Below are 18,451 nucleotides of genomic sequence, written 5' to 3' on the forward strand. Positions count from 1 at the left end.
TAGTCATACCCAATTCCTGCAACTGTTCTTCCTATGTTTTAGTCTCCAGGCCTTTAATCATCTTAGTTGCTCTTCTTTGCACTTTTTTTTTCAAAGTCCTGCGGCTTTCTTGGAAACAATACAGAAATGCTTTGCCTTTGTTTCCCTCCATTTTTTAAAAGCTTCCCAGTCTAGCCTGCAGCCTGTAACCCCCTCGAAATCTCTCACCCCAGTTCTAATCAGACCCTGCATATTTTTTGAGCAAAGTCAGCCTAGTAGTGCGGTCTGGTGAGAGGTCTTGATAGTACATATATTAACTACTAAGGAGACGATATTGCAGCCTCCTCTGGTCACATGATCCTCATTTAATGACCTGCATGGTCCTAACTTAACAACAGCAGCTAAGACTGCCGGAACTGTCATTGCTACCGGTACGTAGTGTAGTCATGTGGGGTTATTTCAACTCATGTCATTTAATGACATAGTTTCCCATCTCAGTATTGTTAAATGAGGACCCCAAGCCAAGACTGTTCTGAAACAGCTTTAAGGCCTGGTCTTCCATAGAGAGACCCTTTGGTTTAGTGATAAGGCACCAGGCTAGAAAGTGGGAGATTGGGAGTTCTAGTTCCGCCTTAGGCACGAAAGCCGGGTACGGGACTTTGGTCCAATCAGCAGGAGAGGGCGAGTTCTAGTCCCGCCTTAGGCATGAAAGCCAGCAGGGTGACTCTGGGCCAATCATCAGGAGACCGGGAGTTCTACTCCTGCCTTAACCGTGAAAGCCTACTGGGTGACCTTGGGCCAATCACTCTCTCTCAGCCCAGCCCACCTCAAAGGATTGTTGTGGCCAAAAGAGAAGGAAAGAAGGTGTGTTGGGTTTGTTTGCCACCCGGAGTTTTTTGTGAACATAATAAAGGCAGGATTCTACTAAATAAGTTAGACATTTCTTCAGATTTTGGATAGTGAAAGAACATGTCTGTGGGTAAAACCAATCAGAGAGCAGGGAATACTTTAGGTTTTTTTCTCTTCCACCTCCTAAGTTTATGCAAATACAGATAGTCCTTGACTTAAAACAGTCCGTTTAGTGACTGTTCTAAGTTATAGAGGCATTGAAAAAAAGTGACTTGTGACCGTTTTTCACACTGACAACCATGGCAGCATCCCTCTGGCCACGAGATCCAAATTCAGATGCTTGACAACTGGCTCGTATTTATGACGGCCGCAGTTTCCCGGATATCACGTGATCCCCTTTTGCGACTTTCTGACAAGCAAAGTCAATGGGGAAATCCTGATTCACTTAACAGCCATGTGACGTAACTTAGCAACTGCAGTGATTCACTTAACAACTGTGGCAAGAAAGGTCAGAAAATGGGGCAAAATCCACTTAACAACTGTCTCGCTTAGCAACAGAAATCAGTTGTGATCGTAAGTTGAGGACTACCTACACCAGCCTGGGAAATAAAGAAAAGACGTTAACCCCGAGCAGATCCATTAGCTCACATTGAACTGAAGGCTGGAGTCTTTCTCTTGACTCCAGGATTTCTTATAGCAAATAATCGCTTTTTTCCTAGCAACCAGTTCAGTTGGGAGTTATGGGATATGCCTTTCCTCAGTTTATTCAGAGAAAGCGGGGGGAAAATCCCTTCTGCTTGAGAGAAGGCACAGCATGCTCCACCTTTTAATAACACCTTCTTTGTTGGTTGTTTTTTTAAGAAAAGCATTTTGCTTAGGTGTTATGACTATATTATAGAAATCTGCCAAATACATCTTAGCAAAACGTTGGAATGCGTCTCTCAAATATATGAACAGAATAATCCTAATCTCTTTGGTAAGTGTAAAAGGAGCTATCTCTGCAGGTTGTTACCTGAAGTATGCAGATTAATGCCTTGTGGGCCGTGTTATGATTTTGGTAAGTTTCTCTAGACTCTGCAGACTAGAAATCATTCTTTTTTTAAAGATAATTCTGTTTTCGCTTTTCTAGCCAATTAGCAATGCTGATTTCATTGTTCCAGTTGAAATTGATGGAACTATACATCAGGTAAGAAGTACTATTTGCATATTTATATGGGGGTGGCGAATTGCTTTGCACCTGTCTAGAATTTGTTGAGGTTAGCTTGGCAAATTGCTTTGCACCTGTCTAGAATTTGTTGAGGTTAGCTTGGCAAAGAATGAAGTTTTGGAGTTAATGGGCAGGTTAAAATGAGTGAGTTTTCGGGATGGCAGAGTTTCAACTTGAAAGCCATTTTCAGTTCAAATGGCTGAACTGTCAGTAAGATTGTAAAAGGGGTTGCTTAAACCAGTAACAATGATTGGTTCAAAAGGATATTTTGCTGCCTCGTCTTGTTGTCATAATCTTATTCAGATGAGGGTACATAAAACTATGATCAACTCTGAACAGTTGTACATGATTTTAGTAAGCGATGATGTTTTGCATTTAATCCTCTCTTTTTCTAAAGGACAGCATTCTTGGTATGTCTTTCCAGGACGGGCTATGACCAGGTTCAAGTAATCCAGGATAGGCTGTGTGCACTCTTAATGGCCTATCCTTGAGTACTTGCACTGGGATGTAGCCACAACGCAATAAAGAAGATGCTGGAAAGTCCAAGTCTACATGTCGTCTTCTTACTTTTCCAAAAAAGACGCCCTGCTGCTAAAGATATATCTCAAGAGTGGAATGGAATGGAATGGAATAGAAAATAGAATAGAATAGAATAGAATAGAATAGAATAGAATAGAATAGAATAGAATAGAATAGAATAGAATAGAATAGAATAGAATAGAATAGAATAGAATAGAATAGAATAGAAGAATAGAATAGAATAGAATACAGTAGAATAATAGAATAGAATAGAATACAGTAGAATAATAGAAGAATAGAATAGAATAGAATAGAATAGAATAGAATAGAATAGAATAGAATAGAATAGAATAGAATAGAATAGAATAGAATAGAATAGAATAGAACTGGAAGGGGCCTTGGAGGTCTTCTAGTCCAGCCCCCTGCTCAAGCAGTAGGACCTATACCATCTCAGACAAGTGACTGTCCAGCCTCTTTTTAAAAATCTCCAGTGATGGAGCGCCCATGATTTCTGGAGGCAAGCTGTTCCACTGGTTAATTGTCCTCACTGTTAGGAAGTTCCTCCTTAATTCCAGGTTGCTTCTCTCCTTGATCAGTTTCCATCCATTGTTTCTTGTCCTGCCCTCTGGTGCTTTGGAGAATAGTTTGACACCCCCCCCCTCTACTTTGTGGCAGCCCCTCAAATACTGGAATACTTCTATCATGTCACCCCTAGTTCTTCTTTTCTTTAGACTAGCCTAACCCAATTCCTGCAGAGTAGATTACCTCCAATTCAGAAAGTCAGTTAAACACATTGAAAACCAAACTATGTGTTGACACAATACCTATAATGTTTGTCTTCCTCTTTTGTTGTACCTCTACCTTAAGTCAGAACATGTAGTCCTTGACATACAGGTATTTCTTTGGTGACCGTTTGAAGTTTATAACAGCATTGAGTATGACCTTTTTCATACTTAATAAGACTGTGGCAGCATCCCCAAGGTTACCTGTTCAAAATTCAGGCACTTCACAACTGATGTGTTTTGGATAGTTGCAGTGTCCCAGGTTCGTGTGATCACCATTTGTAATCTTCCCAACCAGCTTCCAACAAGCAAAGTCATTGTGGGAAGCTGGATTTGCTAAATGACATAGGATTCAGCTTAAAAAGCTGCTCCCCAAAAAAGTGGGAACAAAATGGGCAAAAGTTACTCAACAACTGCCTTGCCTAACAACAAAAAGTTTGGGCTCCATTGAGATTGTAAGTTGAGGACCTCCTGTATTTATTTCCATATCCAATAATTATGTAAGAGGAATAACATTTCTTGAGTTAGTACGGATACATTTTATTGCATTAACTGTAATTATTTGCTGAAGTATTTTAGCTACAGTCTAATAATAATAATAATAATAATAATAATAATAATAATAATAATAATAATAATAATAATAATAATAATAAAATAATAAATAATAATAATAATAATAATAAATAATAATAATAATAATAATAATAATAATAATAATAATAATAATAATAATAATAATAATAATAATAATAATAAAAAGTTGGAAGGGACCTCGGAGGTCATCTAGTCCAACCCCCTGCTCAGGCAGGAAACCCTATACCATTTCGGACAAATGGCTGTCCAGTCTCTTCTTAAAAACTTCCAGTGATGAAGCACCCACAACTTCTGGAGGCAAGCTGTTCCACTGATTAATTGTTCTAACTGTCAGGAAGTTTCTCCTTAGTTCTAGGTTGCTTCTCTATCAATAGCTATTTAATAGTAAAAGCTATGAAAATCCATTCACAAATCCGGGATTTTTCCATTTTGAAAAATGGAACAAAATGAAATAGGAGCTTATTTTCACTTTCAGAACAAAGTCTTCCTCTTTTTGAAGGCTAGAAAAAGAGAGCATTGTGAACCCATTCATTCTTTTTGCAGAGGAATAAAATTTCTTCGAATTAGTATGATAGATTAATAATTTTAAAATTACGTCCTTTTTAAGTTTACACTGTCTTTTCCTGAAGCATCTCGCTGATTTATACAGGAACAAAACCCACTAGCTAGGTAACGATCCAGCGGGACTTCCCTTCGCCTCTCCTATTTATCGAAATACAAATTGATCCTGCAAGGATGGTGAGCTTCAGCTGCCTGCGCACATCCTTGAATCTCAGCGGCTGCCTTTCTTTCTTTACCCTTCAGGTTTATGTGTTAAAACGGCCACACGTGGACAAATTTCTTCAAAGAATGGGAGCCCTCTATGAATGTGTGCTATTCACAGCCAGCCTAGCAAAAGTAAGTTGCGCAGTTGGCGTGCCTCTTATTCTCACAATTTTGCTTCATTTCAGGACTTCCAAAGTTGGACACAGCACCCTGTCGCTAGGGTTAATTTTGTAATATTGGCCGGGCTGTCCAGCATCCCTGAAGAGAAACGGGCATTTGGTGAACAATAACAATTCAGTTTTCTTCCTTTACCCAAATCTCCTACAAAGGAAAGTTGGGTCAGTGGTTTTTTGTTGTTTTTTTTGGGGGGCGGGCATGTCATATCAAATAAGGAGAAAATAATTATCTTCATCTCCCTCCCACCCCTTTTTTCTTCTGCTTTCTTTATCTGGCAACGTGTACTTTTGTCTGCTAATGTGTGGGTAAGTGTTTCCATGGTAACCGTATCACATATGGGCTCTCTCATAACTTAGCCTTCCTGGATTGCTCCTGATGCCAATATGGGAGGCTTTTTTTAGTTACCATGGTTATGTGAGGGTAGAGAGAAAACTAGCTTATTATATAATGTACTATCCTTAAACTTGAGACAATTTAAGCAGATCCCGCTGCATGGTTGGCTCGATTTATGGGCAATTAATAGTAGAGTCTTCAAGCAGGTCAAAACGTACACAGCAAACTCCAAAAATAAAAAAAATAAAAAATCAACAAGAATGCAAATTCTGCTGACGTTATCTGTGTTTGTGGGCTTGGGATGTTCCTAACCAGGAAAGAAGGGAACCAATACTTCATTGTGCCCTTGAATTAGAAGTCGTAGTGCTTATAGTGAACTCCACCATAAATGTTTAATCTTGTGGCCTGTCCAGTGTTGTCCCTACCTCTGATAGCAGTAAAGTTCAGTCTGCTTTTCTAGAGGATGGAATCATTATTGTGCACGCTTGATAGCAGTGGAGAAATTGGGAAGGTGCGGGTGTGTCTGTATTAACCAGTGGAATAGAAGGTTCTCACAAATAAGTTGACAAGTGACCCTTGTTTGCAAGAGAGGCTTCCATGCAAGGCTGCTTCATCAAAATCATTGCTATTCTGGATAAAAACATTATAAGCAATGCTATACCTGTGCCCATTTGCAGAATAGATCACCAGCTAGGCAAAGCACCTGTGCAGGCATCGATAGATCCCTCTCTGAACAGCTAGAAGAAACTTTGCAGAATGCCTTTTTTTTACAAATCTCTTGTCTAGATATGATATCAGTGTGTTCAGTTCACACCAGGAGTGGTGCTGGCAGAGGACCCAGGTTCAAGTATTTCAAGCGGCAACAGAACCCCAAACTTCAGCAGTAAAGCAGCTTTAATACTCTGCCAAAAGTATTGGCTTCCTTTTTCTAGTTCTTCAGAAGGAAGACTAAAAAAATCAAGACAAGTTCATTAGCCTGGTGGTCAAAAAAAATAACCAGGCTTGCAGACGCTTATAACCAATTCAATAATCCTTGGCTCTCAGCAATTGCATTTTTCAAAAGTATCTAGAAATGACTTCCGTGCTCAAAGAACACTAAATAATTATGATCAAACATTTTATCTAAGAAGGTTTGTGAGATACAGTGAGATGCCTTATGCAAAAGTTAACTGCTTAGTTGTTTTCTTGTTCTAAAGCAGGGGTCTTCAAACTTGGCCCTTCTATGACTTGTGGACTTCAACTCCCAGGATTCCACAGCCAAGCGTGCCTGGCTGAGGAATTCTGGGAGTTGAAGTACACAAGTCATAAAAGGGCCATGTTGGAAGATACCTGTTCTAAAGCCAGAGTGTGTGGGGCGGGGTGTCTTTCCTTGTCAATTGACAGTTCTGGTGATTAAACACTGAATCTCTTAATGCCCATTCCTAGCCGTACCACAAGTTGTTCTTCAGAAAAAAATATTGTGGAAAATTTTCCTAATCCCATATCTCATAGGCCTGCTTATTCTGTTTAATAATTTACACAGGCAGTCCTTGACTTACAAGTGTTCCAACGACTGTTCATAGTTATAGTGACACTTAAAAAAAAAGTGACTTAGGTAGCATCCCCACTTGATGAAAATTTGGGTGCTTGGCAACCAGCATGTATTTAGGATAGTTGTAATGTTCCGGATTCATCTGATCGCCATTTGCAACTTTCCCAGCTGGCTTCTGACAAAAATAAAGATCAATGGCGAAGAGAAGTTTGATTCTCTTAATGGCCACATGATTCACTTAACAAATGCAATGGTTCACTTAACAGTCGTGGCACAAAAGGTCATAAAATTGGGCATTTAACAACCATTTTGCTTAGCTGCGGAAATTCTGGTCATACGTCAAGGACTACCTGTATCTATATTCTCTTGTCAACAACAGCTGTTAGTAGAAAGTCATTCTTTTACATTTTAAATCTCTTTTCATAATCAAACGTGCAGTTTATGGAGCTGGCCCTGCATAATATACCTTAAATCAGGGGGTCCCAACCCTGGGGGTGCGAGATGATATTCCAGGGGGTGCAAAAACTTGGGTTTTCAAAATTATAGTGTATATGCATAATTCATTGCCATTATTTTGAACTTTTGTAAGGGGTGTGAGAATATATCAGAAGTGTTCTAGGGTGCGGGGTATAGAAAAGGTTGGGAGCCCTGCCTTAAATATACTATGGATACAGAGATTTTAATGATGTGGCTTCGTGCTAACAGACCACAGTTTTGCTGTTTGCAGTCCTCTGAAACTCTTCATTTTACACTGTCTTCTTAAACAGCCACAAGTTTATGGCAGAAATTGAGATTACTTAATCCTCAATTTATTGGAGTCTCTTTTGGCACTTGGTCCCAGGGAGACCTCTGATCCTAAGCTCGAACCATTTCCACCAGACAAAAAAGGACATTTTAACCCAATGTCTGCAATCATTTTTGATTTCTGGAAGTTTTATAGCACATCCTAGGAAAGCACTTAGCCTCATTGTCATGGTGATTTTATCTTTATTTCTTCTCTTCATTGGGGCTTATTTAATATTTGTATTAAAAATACATTTAGTATTCACAGGGAGAGAAACATTCTCTATTTCTTAACCATAACCCCTTCTCTTTTATAAAAAAAATATATATATACAAAGTATGCAGATCCGGTGGCAGATTTGTTGGATCGTTGGGGTGTGTTTAAGGCGCGACTCTTCCGGGAATCCTGTCTTTTCCACAGAGGAAATTATGTGAAAGATCTTAGCCGGCTTGGGCGAGAATTGAGCAAAGTCATCATTGTAGACAATTCTCCTGCATCTTACATCTTCCATCCTGAAAATGCAGTAAGTAGCTTTGCTTTCAATTTTGTTGTTGTTCAGTCGCTAAGTTGTGTCCGAGTCTTCGCAACCCCACAGACCACAGCATGCCAAGCCACCCTGTTCTCCATTGTCTTCACATTAACCTGTGAAGTGTTAGTACCACTTTATAAGGCCTTGGTAAGGCCACACTTGCGATACTGCATCCAGTTTTGGTTGCCACAATGTAAAAAAGATGTTGAGACTCTAGAAAGAGTGCAGAGAAGAGCAACAAAGATGATTAGAGGATTGGAGGCTAAAACATACAAGGAACAGTTGCTGGAATTGGGTATGTCTAGTTAATGAAGAGAAGGACGAGGGGTGACATGATAGCAGCCTTCCATTATCTCAGGGGCTGCCCCAAAGAAGAGGCAGTCAAGCTGTTCTCCAAAACACCTGAAGGCAGGACAAGAAGCAACGGATGGAAACTAATCAAGCAGAGAAGCAACCTGGAACTAAGGAGAAACTTCCTGACAGTTAGAACAATTAATCAGTGGAACAGCTTGCCACCAGAACTGGTGAATGCTCCAACACTGGAAGTTTTTAAGAGGAGACTGGACAGCCATTTGTCCGAAATGGAATAGGGTTTCCTGCCTGAGCAGGGGGTTGGACTAGATGACCTCCAAGTTCCCTTCCAAGTCTGTGATTCTGTTATTCCATTCTGTCTCCTGGAATTTCCCCAAATTTGTGTTCCTTGCGTGGATGACGCTAGCTGTCTCATCCTCTGCCATACCTTCTTCTACCTTCCATCTTTCCCAGCATCAGGGTCTTCTCCAAGGAGTCCCCTTCCTTTTAATTAACACATTTATTTTTAATTTATCCTTTCCTTTTTATATTTTGTACACTCTTTTTATATTTTAATATTTTATTTGTACGCGGCACAGAGCCCTTCTGTGACAGAGAGGGGTGGTTTCAGTGTTTAATAAAATAAAGCCTAAAATGCCAAATTATGTATGAGAAAATCTAGTGGGGCTTGGTAGAGTCTCCCACCCTGAAAGAGGCAGCTCTCTAGAAAGGGACAGAAATAAGATAATGATGTTACCTGGTTGGGTAATGAAACCTCTGCAAGCAAACAACCCAACTGAACAAGATTCGTCTATGGTTAAGGCATCAGGTTACAAAGCAGGAGATGTGAGTTCTAGTCCCACCTTAGGCATGAAAGCCGGCTAGGTAACTTTGGGCAAATCACCAGGAGACAGTGAGTTCTAGTCCCGCCTCGGGCATGAAAGCCAGGTGAACGACTCTGGGCCAATCACCAGGAGACAGGGAGTTCTAGTCCCACCTTAGGCATGAAAGCCAGCTAGGTAACTTTGGGCCAATCACCAGGAGACAGTGAGTTCTAGTCCTGCCGTAGGGATGAAAGCCAGCTAGGTAACTTTGGGCCAATCACCAGGAGACAATGAGTTCTAGTCCCGCCTTAGGGATGAAAACCAGCTAGGTAACTTTGGGCCAATCACCAGGAGACAATGAGTTCTAGTCCCGCCTTAGGGATGAAAACCAGCTAGGTAACTTTGGGCCAATCACCAGGAGACAATGAGTTCTAGTCCCGCCTTAGGGATGAAAACCAGCTAGGTAACTTTGGGCCAATCACCAGGAGACAATGAGTTCTAGTCCCGCCTTAGGCATGAAAACCAGCTAGGTAACTTTGGGCCAATCACCAGGAGACAATGAGTTCTAGTCCCGCCTTAGGCATGAAAGCCAGCTAGGTAACTTTGGGCCAATCACCAGGAGACAGTGAGTTCTAGTCCCGCCGTAGGGATGAAAACCAGCTAGGTAACTTTGGGCCAATCACCAGGAGACAATGAGTTCTAGTCCCGCCTTAGGGATGAAAACCAGCTAGGTAACTTTGGGCCAATCACCAGGAGACAGTGAGTTCTAGTTCCGCCTTAGGGATGAAAACCAGCTAGGTAACTTTGGGCCAATCACCAGGAGACAATGAGTTCTAGTTCCGCCTTAGGGATGAAAACCAGCTAGGTAACTTTGGGCCAATCACCAGGAGACAGTGAGTTGTAGTCCCGCCTTAGGCATGAAACCAGCTGGGTGATTGTGGGCCAGGCCCTCTCTCTCAGCCCAACCCACCTTTTTAATAATAATAAAGTTGGAAGGGACCTTGGAGGTCATCTAGTCCAACCCCCTGCTCAGGCAGGAAACCTTATACCATTTCAGGCAAATGGCTGTCCAGTGTCTCCTCTTAAAAACCTCCAGTGTTGGAGCATTCACCACTTCTGGAGGCAGGTTGTTCCACTGGTTAATTGTTCTAACTGTCAGGAAATTTCTCCTTAGTTCCAGGTTGCTTCTCTCCTCGACTAGTTTCACAGGGTTGCTGTTGTGATAACACTAGGAGGAGGAAGGTGTACTGGATATGTTTGCCACCTTGAATTATTTGTAAAAATAATAAAGATGGGATAGATATAAATGAATAAAACACAAAGCGATCTGCTTGAATAAATGCAAATGGACCCCTTGACTTTGCCTGGAACTTCATGACTGGAGCTACTGTGTGTGAAAGACTTTCTGCTTGCCTTCCTATACATTTTGTCCTCGACATGCAACCACAACTGAGTCCAGGTTTTCCACTGATAAAACAATCGTTAAGTGAGTTTTACCCCTTTTTATCACCTTTCCTTGCCACAGGTGTTGAATGAACTACCGCAGTTGTTACATTAGTAGCACGGTTGTTAAGTGAATCTGGCTTTCCTCACTGACTTTGCTTTTCATAAGGTCACAAAAGGGGACCCCATGACCCCAGGACATGGTAGCTGTCATAAATAGGAGCCAGTTGCCAAGCGTCTGAATTTTGACCACCTAACCACGGGGATGCTACAACGGTCGTAAGTGCGAAAAACAAGTCATGAGTCACTTTTTTCAGTGCGGTTGCAACTCCCAACCTTCACTAGACGAATGGCTGTAAGTCCAGGATTCCCCATGCCACGTTCAGATGGGCTTGTATCAGTCAATCGGTCTTTTCCTAAGGAATTCCTTGCAGGTTCAAGGAACCTAGAACTGCAGGATTATTATTTTATGAATAACAATGTTAGATATTGGGGTGTTTTTTTTTCTTTCTTTCTTTCAGGTGCCTGTTCAGTCCTGGTTTGATGACATGACAGACACAGAATTGTTAGACCTTATTCCTTTCTTCGAAGGATTAAGCCAAGAGGAGGAAGTCTACACAATGCTCCATCAGCTGTGTAGCAGGTAGCCTTTTCAACGCCAGTCCTTGTGGCTTTACCGCAAACCCCCTTGAAGCATCTTACTGAGGCTGCTCTGGATGTTTCTGATCTTCCTCTGCCAGGAAAGACAATCCCGACTCAGCGTTTCTAAATCACGGGGGTTGACCTAACGCCCTAAGGTGACCAGACTACTTTTTAAAACAAAAATCAAGGAAGAGAACATAAAAGAAATAGAAGCTATTTTGAATGGGACTTTTAACGCATTTCATAAATGGACGCGTTTTACAAATTCTGCTTTTTTTTTTCTTAAAACATGCCAAAAAAAGAAGAAGAAGAAAAAAAAGAAAGCTTGGTGTTATCTTCAAACAGTCAAGACATCCTCCCCTTCCTAACTCATCCTGCTATGCAGAGTGTTTTTCCCACCCCACCCTGCTTCTTAGAGCAGTTGACCTGTCTCTGAACTTAATTTCTTCCAGGATGAAGTGCCTTTTTGAATGTTGTTTTAAGATTTAAAAAAAATATCACTTTTTGTATAAGGGGTATTTCCAAAATCTTTTAGTCTTGTATTGTTTAAATGCTTGAAGAAGAAGAAGAAAAAAGAGTTGGGAGACTTTTTATAGAGCAACATATAAACTATGGAATCAAAGGAGAAATTTGGGGAAGCTTGTGGATTCCGCTCTCCTAGTTAACTGTCCTTTTTAAACAAAAAAGACCCCAATGGCTATATTTTGTACCACATTTGAAGCTGCATACCAATCGGTAGAAGTAAATGGGATAATATCCAGAGTGGAGATACAGCTCCCTTGCTGATTTGGATAAGGTTTTGCACTTAGATTAGGGCATTTCTGCATTATTATTTTTTTAAAAAAAATTATGGCATTCAGCAAAATGGAATGGGAAATGCCCATCTCTTGCCAGTCCTTCTTCCCTTCAAGAAGAATCTTTGATTGTGTTTGCTAACGCACAACTGCCTGGTGTTTCTGATGTCAGGGATGAAATAGAGAGAAAGCATAGAAGACAATGAGTGTATTTATTAAGTGTGAGATATTTATAGTGAGCCGTTTCAAACGATGGGCTAAAGTCCCGGGGGGGGGGGGCGGAGGGGGGAAGGACGTTTTTTTCCCATAATCCTCCTTCCTTTCAATGGCCCTTGTGCGAGACCACTTCCCTTTATTATTATTTTTTTAAAGTTCTGCCCCGTGTTTTGTTTCCCCTCTTGACTGCTGCTACGGAAGGCTCACCAAATGGAACTTTAACTTTGGCTGTTATACTGTTCCTTGCCGCTGTGCCTGTGCTACTGGAATTTCAAAAGACCTTTACATACTTAGTTTCTGGCCTGATGTAGTCACGTGTTAATCAGTTAATTATTTTTTTTTTAATTTGGGGTTGCCATCAGAGCTTCCACGGTGGAATTTCCCCCCCCCCCTTCATGCTTCTCCCATTTTTTTAAAAAAAGAAAGAAAAGTAAAATAGGGATGTTTAGTTCTATGCTTTAATTCTACGATGGAACATTTGATTTTGATTTTTCTTAGCAACTTTCTAACCTGATCTAGGGTTGGTGCATGGAGATCCTTAGAACTGGACATTCATTTGGGGAAAATTGGGTTGTCTTGAGTGAAAAGCCTTTAGTATTTTTATTTGGCATGTGCTTATTCCTTAGTATAGAACAGACATGTCAAACACAAGGCCCGGGGACCGGATCCAGCCCGCGAAGTGGTTTCATGCGGCCCGCGAAACCATCCTGGAAACAGGGAGGGAACGGCCCCCACTGCCTTGGCCCTGGCCCAGAGACCCTCCTTCTGCCAGAGACCCCCAGATCTGTCCCACTCCTGCCCAGGCCCCCATAGGCACCCTTGATGCGAACAATGGAGAGCTGGCCACGCCCACCCAGTAGGCCATACGCACTCTAGCCACGCCCACCCAGTAGGCCACGCCCACCCTGGCCACACCCACCCGGCCCCCTGAGAGCAACCGCAATGCTGATGCGGCCCTCAATGAAATTGAGTTTGACACCCCTGGTATAGAACAAGGTTTGATTTTCTCCAAAAACCACAAACCTGTTAAGTACATTGGACCGAGAGAAAGCACAATTACACCACACTGATTTATATATTTTATTTTATTTTTTGTTTTCTTGGTCAAGATTGTGAAATCATTCTCTGTTCTTTAGATGTATGCTTTTTTTTTTCCTTTTTTTAATCCTTGTAGGGAAACATTGCGATAAACATCAAGGATGTTGGTCTTCCATACAAATATGTTTTTCTCTCTTTTTTGGACCTCTTGAATCCAAAAGAGGGTGCACGTCAGTCCTATTTTTCCATCCTCCTTGTATATTCACTTTTATTCTTTTTTTTTTTTTTACACCGACTGAAGTCCTTTGAAATGCTCAAATTAGCCATAGTGGACAAGAACTGTCTTCAAAAAAAATTTGGTGCTTATCCCAGGTTTTTTTTAAAAAAAAAAACCTCTCAGATGCTAAAATTGCAGGTTCTTGCTCCTTGCCTTTGCCCAATTTTAGTTGAATTTGTTAAAAGGGTCAAAAAAAAGAGAAAAAGAGAAAAGAATCCGTTAACAAGCAGATGGGCCCGTTGATTCGGTGTGAACATTCAGGCCAATATCCCCAGGCAGAAAACGGGATCAGAGGCACAGTAAAACAAAAAGCCAAAAATTAGGCTTGCGACTCCCTCAAAGGGATTTTTAATCAGTGCTTGGCGAGCTCTAACCAGTATTGTATAAGCAGGATAGTCCTATATGAACCCCAAAGAATTCCCTTTGCACATATCTTCATCTGGCTGATTGAAGGTCCTTCTTTTAATCGTACATTTTGTCCCCCAAGAATCTGATTTATAGAGAATAATAACCTCTGGAGTGTGGGTGATTTTATTTGCCTTTTCTTTCCTTCTTTCTTTCTTTTGTTTGAAGTTTTATTTGAATGCTGGTTACGTCCATGAAACTTAACTTTAGTCACATCTTTAATTTGGACTTTGACTTGAAAAATAGTGAAGCATTTATACTGCCAAAGCGTGTTCTCTAAGCAGTGTTTTGTTTTTGTTTTTCCACTGTGCGTTCTGGCTTTCTGAGCCACGAATACAGACTGCAGGGAAAGGAATTCAGGTTGTAACGGGGGCAAATACGATGGGAACGGTTGAAGTTAAGTTGAAGAAAAATGGCAGTGGTTTTTCTGGCTTGTCTTGAATCTTTTGATCTTCCCAACAACCAGTTTCCATCCTATCTTGCCCTTTCTAATATGATGTGTGTCTTTGACAGTTTTATGCGATCTTTTTTGTGCATAACGCAGGCCATTTTGTTTGATGTTCACTTTTTTATATCCCTCTATCCGGTTGCCTTAAATGTCTTCGAATGAATGTTGATGACGAAAAGTGTTTTGTATCATGGTGGGAATCCCACATCCAGCAGGCAATAGAACTTCTGGTGGGGGGGGTCCAAATTCCGATAAATTCTGGGATGAGGAAATGGATCATTATTATTTTTTTGGAAAATCACGGTTACAACAGTTTTCCTGGCTTGAACACAATTTCAGGAAGTTACTTGTGGAAGTCTGAAGAAAATCTGTTTTAAAATTTAGGCGCTACTTCTGTTTGTGCGGGATTTTCTGAGACAGTACATTTTGGGGAATTATCTTATGAAGCATCTTAACAGCCATATTCAAGGTTCTTAAGAATTCCTCAGAACCGTTTCCTGATCCGTGATCTGTCGCACGTATGGAGAAGAAAATCAGCTATTGTCCACTTCAGTAAGCCAGGGCTGTTCAACCTTTTCACCCATTGTACCACTTTTAGGATATGGCAACATCCGAGTACCACCAGTCGCCTACCAAGGGGTCAAAAACTTGATGACCAAAAAAGGAAAAAAGTGATGAACTATAGGTAGTCCTCGACTTACAACAGTTCACTTAGTGACTGTTCAAAGTTACAATGGCACTGAAAAAAGTTCCCCCCAAGCTACAGCCGAGCAAGACACCTGCCTGCCCGCCCAGCGGCGCTCTTCCTCTTGTCCGAGGTTTTCATTGTTGTGGGCATTTCTGTTGAGGATTGGTAGCGGGGTTGTGTGTGGGAGGGTGTTTGGTTTTTATTCCCCCCGTCTGCTGGGTGGTTGCATCAGGTTTTGGTCACTTCACATGACCCTGGGACACTGTGACCATCATAAATATGAATCAGTTGCCAAGCATCTGAATGTAAACCACAAGACCCTGGAGATGCTGCAACATTCCAGCTGATTGGCGCTTCTTCTGGGCTCAGCAGAAGCGGCAGGATCAGCGCCGAGCTCCAGCTGGATCCTGGTGCCGATCCTGGCGCTTCCGCTGAGCCCTGACAGCCCTGCAGCTCCAGCCGTCTCTCGCTCAAGCTTGTGCGGTGCTGCCCCCGGTATCTGTACCACTGGTTGAAAAGCCCTGTAGTAAGCCATTCAACTTCCAATCAGTTATATCCAAACAGTTTTAACACAAGGCAGAGGATACCTTGTATGCAATGTGCAATCCTGCATTGCTGTAAACTAGAATTCTGTTGACATCTGCACAATTTTCAGAAACACACTGACCATCTGCATTTGCCCTGGGTTGAATGCACCATGTTGGCTTCTTGTAGAAAGGTTAGCCAAGATGGTGCTCCTGATTGGAAGGGAATGAGTCAACGACATCTACCACGTTCTTCAGTGTAGCTCAGACATGTCAAACACAAGGCCCGGGGGCCGGATCCGGCCCGCAAAGTAGTTTCATGTGGCCCGCAAAGCCTTCCTGGAAACAGTGAGGGAACGGCCCCCACTGCCTTGGCCCTGGCCCAGAGACCCTCCTTCTGCCAGAGACCCTCAGATCTGTCCCACTCCTGCCCAGGCCCCCATAGGCACCCTTGATGCGAACGATGTAGAGCTGGCCGCGCCCACCCAGCAGGCCATACGCACTCTGGCCACGCCCACCCAGTAGGCCACGCCCACCCTGGCCACACCCACCCGGCCCCCTGAGGGCAACCGCAATGCTGATGCGGCCCTCAATGAAATTGAGTTTGACACCCCTGGTGTAGCTGAATGGTGGCATTTTGAATATCTGAATGCAAGCAGCCCAGGGAGCAGATAGGGGCGGAGTCAAAAAAGCCGATAGTGCAAGTGGAAAAGAGGGCGGGGCTTCAGCCCTTACGGTTGCAGCCATCTTTAATCCACAAACCCTGTTCCAGAGCCCTGAATTCTAGCTTCTGCTTGACTTGACTTTTTTTTGTTTAAAAAAACTATTATTACTCATCCCGTGAAATGAAATTTAACAGAATCATGGCCGTCAATAAAATATTTCTGAAAATCCTGCCCCCCCCCCTCGTGGATAGGTGACTTTTCATATTCAGCTGCAAGTTTGATTTGCTTTTAATGCTCACAAGTGAATATGCCAAGCCAAAACTGCAGTGATGAGTACATATTTCAATCTTGTATCATTACTTGTTTTGAAGTCTTGCCTCTTGAGAAGTTCTGTTGTCAGTTGTATGTTGGGAGATTTTTTTTTGTCGGTGTGTGTGTGTGTGTTTGTGGGGTGATTTAGAAACGGTCATGATGCAATACCAGCACTTGAAGTTCCTAGAGTATAAAATTCCCTACCCCTACCCCCAGTGCTTTTTTTGTAAAAGAAAAAGGTGCCGGAACTCACACATGTCATACAATCCGCCTTGCTTACCCTACAAGGTTCCATCCAAAAAAGGTGCCGGAACTCCGTTCTGAGCGTTCTATGAGAAAAAAAGCCCTGCCTACCCGCCACCGCCTTTTCTTCCCTTCATTTCTCTTCCCTCCAGTTTTCTTTGCACTCATAAGCAGCCTATGGATTCATTGGGTAGCAAGAGAGAATTGTGTCCGCTCAGTCTTTCCTCTTGCTTGAAAAAAGTTACTCAGGTCTTTCCACAGTGAGTAACTTACACAGCGGTTGAAAGAAGAAATGAGAGATTTGACACTGCTTCTTTTCTAAGCACTGGCAGCTCTGCAGAATTGTTACTTCCATTATGTATTTCATTGTACTTAGTGTAATTCACCTAACCTTCTAATTTTGATCTCAAGTTGGGAAGCAGAATAACAATAAACAAATATCCACAATAGTTAAATAGACAAATATTGGCTGTGTCCAGAAATATATTTTACCAAAACTGGAAAGGGGGGGGAGGGAAACAATCAAGAAAATAAGGCATGGTTCCTTCTTGCTCAACTTTTTGTACTGTAACTTAAAAAAAAATACAGCAAGGAAAGCTTTTAATTGCCAAATCACTCCACCTCAAGAGTTGTTAATTTGTGGTGTGTGCAGTCTCTAGTCCTGGCATCATTGATGAACTAGAATGAAAATGTGCAAAATCCGATCTCAAAAAACCTGGAAATATCAGTGTAAAAAAAAATCTGTAGTCTCTCTCTATATATATATTTTCCAAAATTAAAAAAATGCTATATAGATCTGTTTTTAAAAAATAATAATAAAACCAAACCGCACAGTCGTATTGTAAATCGAATGTTTTTGCCTCTGATTTAAAGGTGCTGCAACAATTACTTTGGGAAAGCAAATTGGGATTGAAAAAAAATGGCTTGAAATCCTATCAGCTACCTATGCAAAATAAATAAAAGCTGTCTATTTTTTTCCTATTTTATTTCTGGGAAATATGAAAAGATCATCAGCAATGGTTGAACCGTTTGTTAATCTAATAAAGGAACTGTTTACACACTTCCCTGCGTTGAACAATGCCACAGTTCTTGAAATAAACAGATTTAACCATGGGTGGATTTGGGGAAGGAAGCAAAGCATTGATAAACAGGGTTAATGGGAGTGGGGGGTATTGAGGTTTTTTTACTGTGGAAAATTAAAAGATTTTTTAAAATGGAATTTGGACAGTTGTGCATGGGGGCATAGAAAGGAAACATGCAATTTTGGGGGAAAAAACCCAACAATTTCCTCTTTAAAAGAGGAAAACAGTTTCCCACTGATTACAGATCAGAGTTTCTCCAAACTGGGCCACTTCCTAATGTGTGGAACTTCAATTCCCAGAATTCTCTGCAAAGGGACATAGGCTGAAGAATTCTGGGAGATAAAATCTGCCTGCGTCCAGAAAGCACTTAGGCTGTTTTAAATTCTGCTACAAGTTTCCTGAACAACTTGGCACCCAGAAGTAGACCAAGTCAGCAGTTACTGATTTTTAGACAATGTTAACCATTATCCCTTAAAAGAACAACAATTTTGTCCAAAATGTCCCTTA

At 41.5% G+C, this 18,451-nt stretch overlaps 1 protein-coding gene and 1 long non-coding RNA gene across 4 annotated transcripts in view; one reads left to right on the forward strand and one right to left on the reverse strand.

Annotated features, from left to right (window-relative positions):
• The window catches only part of CTDSPL (CTD small phosphatase like), an 83,809-nt gene extending 66,901 nt beyond the window's left edge, over nt 1–16,908 (forward strand). The window contains exons 5-9 of one of the 3 annotated variants that reach the window (XR_014028662.1): nt 1,958–2,014; nt 4,738–4,830; nt 7,861–8,046; nt 10,780–10,889; nt 11,132–11,247. Coding sequence is in view for 2 of the 3 variants with exons in the window: in XM_081345636.1 (XP_081201762.1) it covers nt 1,958–2,014; nt 4,738–4,830; nt 7,861–8,046; nt 11,132–11,257 (462 nt within the window). In the remaining variant the exon portion in view is untranslated. Of the gene's footprint in view, nt 1–1,957; nt 2,015–4,737; nt 4,831–7,860; nt 8,047–10,779 lie in introns of all 3 variants that reach the window. The other 2 variants (XM_081345637.1, XM_081345636.1) reach the window with 2 other exon arrangements.
• Nucleotides 13,691–18,048, reverse strand: LOC308678439. The gene is made up of 2 exons (XR_014028664.1): nt 16,254–18,048; nt 13,691–15,894 (listed from the first exon to the last, which is right to left on the reverse strand). It is a non-coding gene; the product is annotated as an uncharacterized lncRNA (long non-coding RNA).
• Nucleotides 18,049–18,451: the final 403 nt, after the last annotated feature.

Source organism: Vipera berus (genome assembly GCF_964194415.1).
Source record: "Vipera berus genome assembly, chromosome: Z".
Lineage (NCBI taxonomy): Eukaryota > Metazoa > Chordata > Lepidosauria > Squamata > Viperidae > Vipera > Vipera berus.